Source organism: Microtus pennsylvanicus, chromosome 3 (assembly GCF_037038515.1).
Source record: "Microtus pennsylvanicus isolate mMicPen1 chromosome 3, mMicPen1.hap1, whole genome shotgun sequence".
Taxonomy (NCBI): Eukaryota; Metazoa; Chordata; class Mammalia; order Rodentia; family Cricetidae; genus Microtus; species Microtus pennsylvanicus.
This window is the reverse complement of record NC_134581.1, coordinates 104,603,566-104,615,617: the sequence shown is the minus strand read 5'-3', so window position 1 is coordinate 104,615,617 and position 12,052 is coordinate 104,603,566. Positions and strand designations below refer to the sequence as shown.

Here is a 12,052-nt window from a genome sequence, read left to right as displayed (position 1 = left end):
CATTTTGGGTTTCTGTTCAAGTCCTTTTGACACACTGCCCAGGCTATTCCATTTCTCTTCCCACCTCTTTCAGGAAACCTCAAGGGGATGTGACTGGGAGACTCTGCTGTGGTGCTTCACTGATCCGTAAGAGACAAACTCTTCTCCTATCTTCAGTGTCCAAGGGGACCTCCAGGGCCACTTCCACACCTCACTAATTAAACTTCGATGACCAAACTTTCTCAAATGCGCCCCTCCCTTCTGTGGTTCAGCAGCTATTCCCCACTGCCTACCTCCCGGACTCTGACATTCTTCTGAAGACACTAATCATAACTCTTCAGGAGTCCTGTTCTTCACCATGCTCCGAGTTCTGACTTTGAGGTAAGATCCTCGAGCTCTCTGAGCTCCAGGAGTGATAAAAGGGTTAAATACATGGTGCCATCAAGAGCCTGGCAGGGCACACGGCCAACAAATATAGTCTGGTAGATATAATAGCAGCATAAAATAGTTGTGATGCTGACCCGAAGACATGCCGAGCATAGCACTCTACACTCAGTAAGTGCACAGTCAATGTTAGTATAATAAAAATACTAATGCAATACTGATTATTACTACGGCACTTGGGCATTCGACCTCGCTGTGTTCATCTGTAACTCTGATGTTAAGCTGAAAGCCTCTTAGAGAAAAGACCTATGCTGTACCTGTCTTTATTTCCTTCATGGTGCTAACATCTTAAGTACATAGTCCACTCTACAAGTACACAAAGGTGGAAAGAGATGTAAGCGAATAAACCTTCCAGCTCACAGATGGAGTCCGGGATAATACTAGAAGGCCACAAGGCAGCTGGAAGGCGGCTTCCAGAAGTATGGACAGGAATATAATGAAGACAAGGAACTCTTCAAATCCTGATAAGCACCCTAGAAAGGTGGAGATAGGCAAGGCTGGAGGGTTATATGCCCTGAGTTCAACAATAAGCAAACAGAGCGGAGTCATTGTTAGGATGCTCACTGTAACCGAGTAACAGGACGTACAGCAAATAAAGGACACAGTAAGCTCTTTCTACACCAGTGTCATCTCATCTGGGGATAAGGCCAACAGCCCTGACAGTCACGTGCTCTGTCTTACAGCCGACCTCATGACCTGCCTCCTCACCGACTCCATCCCCAGCATGCAGATGTGTCTGACACACAAGACATGCTAGTTCAGGACTGACAGGAGCAGTGCTCACCTATTCCTGGCATGCGCAGAACAGAATTTCTCCAGCTTGCTAGGAACAACTAAGGTAAACCGGACCATGCCGGTGACACACAAGTGACCTCTAACAGCACTGAAGCTTCTCAGCTAGTACTAAAAAAACGACTTCAAGGACAAGCTGATCTTAATCCTGACAAGATACTGGAAACACATCCTAAGAATATTAATAAGAAGATATGCTACATTCATCAACATGTCACTGGACAAAGGACTGGAAGGGGAATAAAATCACTCTAAAAGCAGATTTTGGGGATCTGAGCCACCACATCTCACCACTGGTAACATCCATTTCAATGTCTTTTTTTTTTAAGATTTATTTATTAAGCATCCAATGTACTGCTGGCAAGGAAGGCACCAGGTCTCATTACAGATGGTTGTGAGCTGCCATGTGGTTGCTGGGAATTGAACTCAAGACCTCTGGAAGAGCAGCCAGTGCTCTTAACCTCTGAGCCATCTCTCCAGCCCCCATTTCAATGTCTTACAGAGGATAAAGGAATGCTCAGAAACTCGTTTCTTATGGAAAATCCCAACGCCTTTCTTGTTTAGCAAGGTTAGCTATCCTATGCTGTGGGCACCACAGTGCTTAAAAATGGGGAGCTCGCTGACGCATCAAAGGTCTAATCCTGTGTTCTACTGTAACTCTTTAAAGCCGGGCTCTTTCTTCTCAGAGTAATTCGGATCCTGTTTTAAAACAGAAATATTGAGAGACCGATGCCTACTGATATCTATTTACGGTATGATAATGTTGAAAAAAGGAAGATCAAACATTCAACTACTTCAGTGGTCTCATTTTGCAAACACTTTTAGAATTGACATCAGTAACTCATCTCTCCTGTGGCTTAGTGAGGGATGACAGAAAAGATGGTCTTACATTCAGAAACGGACACGGAATTATTTGGCCACACAGGCACCCTGCACGGGGGCAAGAGCGTGCAGAAATGCCAGCCTCGGAGCCGTGGAAATGGTGATTCTATAGGTTCCACCTGCTTGGAGGTTTCCAAGTTCATCTGTCTTAAGAATGTGCAGCTCTTGAATGTTCAGCATGCTGGAGCCTCAGTTTTATCTACGATGTCAATGGTGACAGTGACGTCTTAGAAACCTTTGGGCTCTTAAGCAAGGGAGTGGGGACGAGGAAGTAGCATGGGAAACACTCCTTCAAATGTCAAGAAAATAAAGAATCTTCTCTGCACATACATAAGCAAATATATCCGCGCGTGCACACACACACACAGAGTGAAATAGTGACCACACTGTACCTTTTGGTCCAGCTTTTCTGAGAGGAAAAGGCTTGTGCCATCAAATGCTTTTGTCTTGTCCACGAGTTTGCTGTGATTATAAAGCAAAGCAATCTTCAGCCTCCGAGAGGCTAAGTCTGGGCTATATGTGACATGGTACTGGTACAGCTGCCAATCCTGGGGCAAATCTAAACTAAAGAGATTCGTAACCAGCCGCAGAGGTATTCCGCTAGAGCCTGGGGGAAGGAAAAGACAGTTCACCAGAGGAGCAAATCATGTTAATATTAATCCATATTTTTAAAAATTGCAGAGGGGGGAGGGCCTTGGACTTCCCACAGGGCAGGGTACCCTGCCCTCCCTTAGGACTGGAGGGGGAGAAAGTGGAAATTTTGAATGGTATTATTTATAAAGCAATAAAAAATAAAGAAAGAAAAAAAGAAAAGAAAAAATTGCAAATGAACCGTGATTGCTACAAAGCAGGGGCTTTTGATCAGTGGTGTGGGGTTAAACCTTTGCATCTTCAACCTGGCAATGCCACTGGGAGTTAATGTGAGTTCGTGTGCACAACGGACCTCCAAAGACAGAGGAATAGATGTGACTTCCCAAGCTTGGGAGGAGAAGCACCTGGGCTCCTGCCGTGGCACCTTCCAGATGGGTCTCTGTGATGCAGATCAGTTAGCGAGATTACAAACCCAACAGAAACAAAGGCCTAGCCCATTCTCGCCATGAATGATATAACTCCCAAACTCTAAGACACTGAGCTAATCAGAAGCAGGATGCAGAAAATTCTGATGATGCTCTAGCAATAGTCAGAACACTGAGTAAGCCTCCAAAGAAGTAGAAGTGGGTCATGGATCAGAATCAGGCACTCCTGTACCGAAGCAGCAAGACTTGGCCTTCTGTTTTGTATGGGCACATGGAGCCCATGTGTGCTTCCTGGAATGCCTTCCCCTACGGGCATTTCTGCTCTCAGCTTAAACATCTGCAGGACAAAATCAGAGCCAGACAGAACATAGCTGGCTGTTCAGAGGATGTCACAAGCTCCTCCCCAGGACAGAATCTAGACGGGTACCAATGACTTTGTTCTCACTTGTCTTGACAGAAAATGATGAAATTTGTATCTTTCTACTACACATACACTAGTTTGTTTTTTTCATGGAGGATAGACAGTACTTGTATACTTCAGTGCCCTCGGTATGGGCCTATGATCAATGTTTTTGGCACAGGCAGGAGATAATTATGTCATTTTTGCTTAAGGAAAAATTTTGGTCTCCCGCATTCTTAGTGAAGGGCGACACATGAGGAACAGGCAGAGCCTTGGAGATCATCTGCACCTGTGTGTCCAGGCAGCAGCAGGCCCTCTCAGTGCCCAGGTCAGGAAGGTCTGTAAATCAGTGCGCATCATGGAGGGAGGGGCTAAAAGGACTTGATTCTTATCATTTGTGTGTTCATCTGCATGCACATGCGTGCAGGTGTCCATGGGGCTAGACAGCTGTGCACCTCCTTGGAGCTGGCGTTACAGGTGTTTGTGAGGGGCCTGACAGGAACAGTGGGATCTGAACATCAGTCCATTTTAGTGAGGTGTGTGCTCTTCACCACCCAGCCCTCTCTCCAGTTCAAGGACAGCAGAAGGAGCCCACAGCACCAGCATGCAGGGAGGTGACACCTTCTGGGAAATGTTATGTCAGCTGTGTGGCTACCTGCTAGGTAACAACACCTGTTTCTTATTATGCTGCTTTAAAAAAACAAACAAACAGAAATTCCAATTAGTGAGGAGGGAGACACAAAGCTTCCTGCAAATCCAAAGAAAACCACAGACCCTGCTTCCAGAAGGGGCGTCAGTTCACACCTGTGTATGCCATTTGGGAAGGAGCCTGGAGTCTGAATAAAGAGGGGCTCCGTTGGCTGAGTTTTCCTTTCTACAGCTAAAATCCCCACAGGCTGATTCTCCACATAGGGTCAGGGCTGGAAAGAGAAGACACATCTCCCTATGTCTTCCCCAAGTGAGAAGGGGGTATCTTTCCTAAAAGTGAGATGTGGTTTGAGGAGGTTCTGTGTTTCTGACACTCCGAGTGCCCAGACAATGTCTTCAAAAGAACAGACGGTCAATAGCTCTCAGGTGATTAACAAAGTTCCCTGTTTTAGAACTAGAAACATAAGTTCCGTGGCAAGATCTGGTAACCTTTAAATAGTAACAAGAAGGGACTGGCTACCTATTTTACAATCTTTCACGTGTGCCATCTTCTCCCTGGTACAGACACTCAAGTCTACGAAGTCCCGTGTGACTTGGCCTCTTTCCATGAAGGAACGTCCACTATCATCAGAAGAGACGGTAACCTCATCTGGAAGAAGAACAAAACACATTAGGTGGACTGACTGTGTGCACCCTGTACATCAGTCAAAACTTCCTGCGATGTCCTGCATTGCCAACACACCCGACTATACAGAAGACTTTAGCCTCCGCGCTGAAAATTACAGAGGAAGCACAGGATGTTTAACCAGAAATACTAGTGTTAGCTTTCAGAATACACAGACTTCCTCTTCTTGACTCAGCAGACCGCCGACTCCCTGCGCCCAGGTCCACCTGCTAACAAGTGACAGTGACCTCCTTCTCCTTCAGTTCTAGGGTAACTGTACTCTGAAGAGATCCAGGCTAGCACAGGGGATCTCTCACTTGTATCACTGAAAGCAGAAACCACCCAGGCCTAGCCATCAAGAACCAGATTGTTCCTAAAGAAGATGGGAAGACAGAGTCCACCTCAGCGTCTACCATGTGCCTTAGATCACAGAACAGTGAAACAAATGCTTCACTCTGAGCAGCTTGTTTGAGAACAGAAGACGGTCGACTTTTCAATGTCTTCAGCACTTGGAAGGTAACTTTAAACCATCAAGATGCACGACTTTGTGGCGAAATAGCATGCCTGGTGGTGTGCTGAACCTGAACCTCGGCCTCTGAGCTCGCCTGTCCTGTGAGGAGGTCACTGGATGCTGTGTCCCCAAGTGCTCCTTCCGCCTGCTCTGCACTTCCATCCAAACTCTTCTCCGTGGACACCGAGTCTCAGGAAGATTTAAAACCACAATGAAGAAACCAATTTTAAAAACCCTTCATTTGCCAGGTGGTGGTGACACATGCCTTTAATTCCAGCACTCGGGAGGCAGAGGCAAGCAGATCCCTGTGAGTTCGAGGTCAGTCTGGTCTACAGAGAAAGTTCCAGGACAGGCTCCAAAGCTACAGAGAAACCCTGTCTCGAAAAATCACAAACAAACAAACAAAACAAAACTCTTCATTTAATTTCCAGATATTGCATGCATTTGAATTGATCATCTACATCTCTCACTGATCTAGAATTCAAGTGATTTCTAGGCAGTTTTAAATTCATCTCCCAGGGCCAGGGAAGCAGCTCAGAGGTTAAGAGCACTTGTTTTCTTGCAGAAGACCAGGGTGTGACTCCTAGACGCCGTATCAGGTGGCTCACAATTACTTCCGGGGGATCCAATGCCTCTGGCCTCACACACAGACACATACAATACACACAATTAAACATAAAATCAAATCTTGTTTTTAAAAAGTTCAAACTACTACAGAGAGGTGGTTCTCAGAAACGGGGAGTTTGGGGAGCGGGGAGTTACCGTTTAAGGAATAAGTTTCCGTTTTACAGTACAAAAGCCTTCCAGAGGTGGACAGCAGCAGTAACTGTTCAATGTAAATGTGCTTGAAACCCCAGGACTGTACACAAAAGTTAAAATAACAGTACTGGGGAAGCAGAGACAAGCGGTGCTCTGTGAGTTCAAGGCCAGCCTGGTCTACAGAGCTAGCTCCAGACGGCCAGGGCTACAACACAAAGAAACCCTGTCTAGAAAAACAAACAGAGGAGTTAAAATGAAAAAAATTAAGTTCTGTGTATATTACCATAACTTAGAGAAATCCACAAAAATTCAGTCTGCCTTCAAAGATGGACTGCTTCCATCCTGAGTCACGCACAAAGTGAAATGGCATTTGAGTAGCAGGAACAGATCAGCCTACTTGCCACCTCTCAGTGTCCACGCAGTACATTCTCACTGCGGTACAGATCACCTGGGACTGCACACGTGGACCGGAAAGCCCTGCTCAGGACAGGTGGGCACACCAGAGTCTGGGGGCCCCTCAGTGCTTACAGCTGGAACCCAATGGTGTTACTCCATGGTCGGAATGAGGGACATGGTAGACAGGTTTTACCCGGGGATATGAAATGAACTGCATTCTCCTCAGATTTGCTTTAGCCCTCTGAAATTAGGGAAAAACGAATGTCTCTTATCTAAGCCCCTCGGTCTAAGGCACTTCCTCTCGGCAGCCCAAGCAAACCCCAATACACCTGGCACTCAAGCTGTGTGATCTAGAGGGGACAGGGATCCTGAGACTGAACCTGGCTTGACTGACGTGTCCCCCAGGTGAGAGGGAGAGGAAAGAGGTGGTGTGTGTGGCTGGTCTCTCCCACCCTGTAAATGAATGCTTTGGTCTTTGTGCTCTGTATTTTTGGAATATGTTTTTCAAGGGCTGGGAAATGTAACTCAGTAGGCAAACTGCTTGTCTCTAGCACACATGAGACCCCAAATCCAATCTCCAGAGCCATGCAAAATGGATGATGTACACTTGCAATCCCAGTACAGAAGGGCTGGGGGTAGAGGCAGGGGAATCAGAAATTAAGGCCATCTTCAGGAATACATTAAGTTTGAAGCTAGTTGGGCTCTGAGACTCTTTCTCAAGGGTGGTGAGGTTTCAGAATTATTGCCTGAGCAGAAAGAATCAGAAAACTGGTTCCCCATCTGAATCCCTGTGTCCCAAGCATGACCAGGAGGCTCAGAGAACCCACAGTGAACATGTGAGGATGACCCGTGTGAGGACAGCCTGTGAGGACAACCCGTGTGAGGACAGCCTGTGAGGACAATCCGTGTGAGGACAGCCTGTGTGAGGACAGCCTGTGAGAACAACCCGTGTGAGGACAGCCTGTGAGAACAACCCGTGTGAGGACAGCCTGTGAGAACAACCCGTGTGAGGACAGCCTGTGAGAACAACCCGTGTGAGGACAGCCTGTGAGGACAACCCGTGTGAGGACAGCCTGTGAGGACAACCCGTGTGAGGACAGCCTGTGAGGACAACCCGTGTGAGGACAGCCTGTGAGGACAACCCGTGTGAGGACAGCCTGTGAGGACAACCCGTGTGAGGACAGCCTGTGAGGACAACCCGTGTGAGGACAGCCTGTGAGGACAACCCGTGTGAGGACAGCCTTGAGGACAACCCGTGTGAGGACAGCCTGTGAGGATGACCCGTGTGAGGACAGCCTGTGAGGACAACCCGTGTGAGGACAGCCTGTGAGAACAACCCGTGTGAGGACAGCCTGTGAGAACAACCCGTGTGAGGACAGCCTGTGAGGACAACCCGTGTGAGGACAGCCTTGAGGACAACCCGTGTGAGGACAGCCTGTGAGGATGACCCGTGTGAGGACAGCCTGTGTGAGGACAGCCTTGAGGACAACCCGTGTGAGGACAGCCTGTGAGGATGGCCCCTGTGAGGACGTCCCCTGTGAGGACAGCCTGTGAGGACGGCCTCTGTGAGGATGGCCCGTGTGTCTGATGACCCGTGGGAAAGGGAACAGAGCAGTCAATGGAGCCTGCTGTCTCAGGGCTTGGTGGGTCTCTCCGCTCTGTTCAGGCCAAAGGAGTCAGGGAAACAGACCAGCTGCACTTACCTGACTGTGAAATGTCACTCGCTCCACTGCTGGACACCTGACTGTCCCCAGGACTGGATAACATGGCCTTCAAAGCAGAGAAAAAGTTTGCTCAGATTTAAATCAACTCACAACCCACAAGGTTGCCAAAAGGCAAGAGCGGTATCATGTCTGATATAAATTACCAAGATCCAGCAGCAGAAAACACTAAGAGGTAGAAACCGTGAGGGACATGAGGGAGGAGGTCATTCCCCAGTGAATGCTATGGAGAAGCGGAAGCCCTCTCCCCTTGCCATGCGTGAGCCCGCTGGCATCTGAGCACGAGCCAGGTGACAATGTTAGAGCCCAGAGGGTAAGAGGTGGAAGTGGGACCCTGAGAACCCCCGTAAACAGAACCAAAACTAGTCCACAAAACCAGTTAGTAACATTATTGGCCATTAATATTTTCTCTGCAGAAACTTCGCTTTGCCCAAGAAATTGTTGTACCTTGGCCTGTTTGTTTTTGTTTTTGTTTTTTTAAAGAGCAAAATCAAGAGAACACTAAAGGATAACAAAGGCAAAATGATCACAAACTGAGGGCTCTGGTCTGAGGCTAAGTTTCTCCAATTCGTGGGTGTGTAGCTGTTACTCAGGACCGGTTCAGTCTGACCACCCAAAACCAGCAAACAGCCACACTCTGAGCGCTTGCTCAACCAACAGCAGCAGACTCTAATCTGAATTGGACAGGACTTCTACTATGAGTTACCAAGCCGAATTATCGCTAAGAAAATAGAAGGCGGTTCCACATCTTCTATCCTTTTGCACTTCCAGGTCTCAACAACAGTATCTAGTCACTTGGGGGGGGGGGGAGTGGAAACCCTGGGAAGAAAGGAGAAGTCAGGGAAGAGAAGCAGGCCGGGGGAAGCAATGCAGGGATGGCCACAGGGAGGACAGGGAGAAACACTCACCATGAGATTTCCTGGGGTGCTCCCCACTTCTCTGGCACCATGGTGGGGGGCCATGCCTCGTGCCCTCACTCGAGCCCGACCACTCATGTTCCTGAGTGTGCAGAGGCTTTCCTGAGCTCCTGAGCCTCTACAGAGCTGCCTTCTCCTTGGTGAGGAGACAGCGAGACTCTGACTTGGAAGTTGCTCCTGAGACCCTGGCGGTAAACAGCAAGCAGAGCGTGGGCGTGTGGCGCACGTGGACCCCCCAAACTGCGCAGAAGCAGTAGGGCGGCAGTGGGCCCCGAGTCACATGGCAGGAAATCTATCTCTGTCTCTCTCTCCTCCCCTTTCTTTCTCTTTCTCATTCTTTCCAACTCTCCCATTTTTTTCTTCTCCATGCCTCCTCATTTGCTATAAATGCCCAGCTTACAGTCCTTATCATTTTGAGAATGTATCTCTCTGCTCCTGGTTTTCAGAAATTACCCCAATCATATATATATATATATATATATATATATTATAAAGCTGCATGACATACCACTCTGGACCCGATGGGAAGCTTGTGCGGAGGTTATAAAATGCGTTCATCTAGGTGCTGTTAGGGTGTACCCTGAGAAGAGGGGAGAGTCACATGTGGAACGTTAGAAGATGGACCATTAGACTAATGGTGCCCTAGAAATGGATGGAGCATTGTCAATCGATCCTAAAGAAATTAGGCTGGAGGCTAGAGAGGGCTTAGTGGCTAAGAGTACTTGTTGCTCTTTCAGAGGACCTGGGCTTGGTTCCCAGCACCCGCAAAGTGACTCACAACTGTCTGGAACTCCAGGTTCCGAAGACCTGGCACCCTCTTCTGCCCTCCTTGGGCTCCAGTGCACCTATAGACACGCCAATAAAAACGTGTTTTAAAAGTCTAATTCAGGCCAGAGTCTTGAAGACTCTAAGAGGTGCACAGCTGGTGGAAGGGAGAGCTTTCAGGGTGACTTCACTGGGGACAAAGCTGCTTTTGCGACCATGGGTGAGTCACCAGAGTTGAGCATGATGTGTCTCAGCCTGTGAAGAGCAGTATTGTACCTGCACGCACTGTTTGGAGGTGCGTGCAGGCTCCCTAAGTGTGCTGACTGCATGCACTGTGTTCGCAGGTCCGTGTGGGCTCCCTAAGTGTGGCCTGCGTGCACTGTTTGGAGGTCCATGCCGGCCCCCTAAGTGTGCTGACTGCAGGCACTGTGTTTGCAGGTCCGTGCAGACTCCCTAAGCATGCTGACTGCTGTGTAGCACTTTTCTCTGGGATGAAAACCTTGTGTTTTGGAGGAGGCTCCAAGTGCTCCATCAGCAGTGTCTGGATAATCGACAGAGGATTGGAGAAAGTATGTGAATCCCTGGGTGTTCTGAGAGGTGAACAATCCATCCCGCAGGCAAGTTCTTGGGCTCAGGAAATAACTCAAAGGTTATTTCCTACCCCTGCCCATACATTAGGCCTCTCTTTCTCAACCATAGAAAAGCTGTAAGGAGAGCTGAAAGGTACTTTCAAACCAGGTGAGCGACCTGGAAGAGACTAACCAGCCGAAGGGGCTCCGCCGGCTGAGCTGCCTGCAAGTTCTGCAGTAAACTCTGTGTTTCCGGCTTCCATGAAAGGATGCCCATGCTGGGGTGGGTTTTTTTAGTGATGCAGCCTGTTGGATAGGAACAGCCTGAACCATTTCCTTCCAGCGACAGGAAAGCACTGCCAGGTGTCTAAACAATAAAGAAAAGGGACATGGGAAGCAGGGATTAAAAGCAACAAATTTGAAAGCAGCAAAATTTAATTCCTCCGGTGTCTTAGAACCTTCAGAAGCTGGGACAGTAAAGTCAAGTGTGCAGTTGAAGGCATAAATGTAAAAAGCAAGGACTCTCTTAGCACACTAGGTTTTCCATATAACAGTATGGATTAAAGCCCAGAGTTTGAAGAAAAATGATTATTATTTAAGGAAAATCACTCATATATAGTCTTATTTTATGTACCATTGAAAAGAAAAAAGGGGAGGAAAGGGAAGAGAGGAGGGGGAAGTGGGAGGGGAGAGAGAGAGGTGAAGAAGAAGGAAGGGAGGAAGGAAATGACAGGAAAATGATGCAAAAACACACTTCTCAGTTCCCAGGGAGAAAGAACTAGTTTATTCTGGAACCAAATTACGGGGGGGGGGGCATGGCTTGTGAACATGGGGCTAGGTTACCCCCGGTTCCAATGTGGAGACAGGTTCAAGGCATTTTTATGGTAACAGAATAAAGAAAGTTACAATTCACAGCATGAAGCACGATTAATAAAATCTCAGGGTCAGAAATTGGGGTTCAACCTGAAGATCCAAAAAGCAAAACAGCCAGCCACTGACTCTTACCTCAACCTCAGTCTAAAATGGCAATCCTGCCTCCAGGAATCTCAGAATGCTGAGAGCTGTCTCCCTCCCCCCCCTCCCTCCCCTCTCATCTTATATTCTTCTCTAGGGCTGGCATTAATGACATGCACCACTGAGATTAAAGGCATGCACCACCCAATTTCCATGGCAACTAGTGTGGCTACTGGGATTAAAGGTGTGTGTCAGTTACCATACTCTGGTCTGTAAGGCTGACCAGTGGGACTGTTTTACTCTCAAATCTTCAGGCAGGCTTTATTTATTAAAACACAATTGCAATGCCACTAGAACAGCATTTTCGACATACCTTGGTGCAAGCATCTGGGAGGCAGGTTCCTGAAGGATGGAGGAGCCTCTACCACGGGCCTCAGATATTATAGTTCAATTGACATTTGTAGACACAGATTCTTCTCAGGAGGCCCCATTCACAAAAGAAACTGCAGCAGATCGGCAGGCAGTAGAAGAAAGAGGGAAAGGGGTTTATAATTTATCTTGGAAAGTCAACCATCACTTCTGTACTTGATATCAGTGGTGGGTCACCCAATCCTGATCAAATCACGTGACTGTTG

At 47.8% G+C, this 12,052-nt stretch overlaps 1 protein-coding gene across 4 annotated transcripts in view; it reads right to left on the bottom strand.

Moving 5' to 3' along the window:
• Piwil4 (piwi like RNA-mediated gene silencing 4) overlaps nt 1–9,207 on the bottom strand; it is a 39,063-nt gene extending 29,856 nt beyond the window's left edge. For 2 of the 4 annotated variants that reach the window (XM_075966797.1, XM_075966798.1), the window contains exons 1-4: nt 9,121–9,207; nt 8,195–8,261; nt 4,682–4,810; nt 2,490–2,704 (exon numbers count right to left, since the gene is read on the bottom strand). In XM_075966797.1, coding sequence (XP_075822912.1) covers nt 2,490–2,704; nt 4,682–4,810; nt 8,195–8,261; nt 9,121–9,207 — 498 coding nt within the window. Of the gene's footprint in view, nt 1–2,489; nt 2,705–4,681; nt 4,811–8,194; nt 8,262–9,104 lie in introns of all 4 variants that reach the window. The other 2 variants (XM_075966796.1, XM_075966799.1) reach the window with 2 other exon arrangements.
• Nucleotides 9,208–12,052: the final 2,845 nt, after the last annotated feature.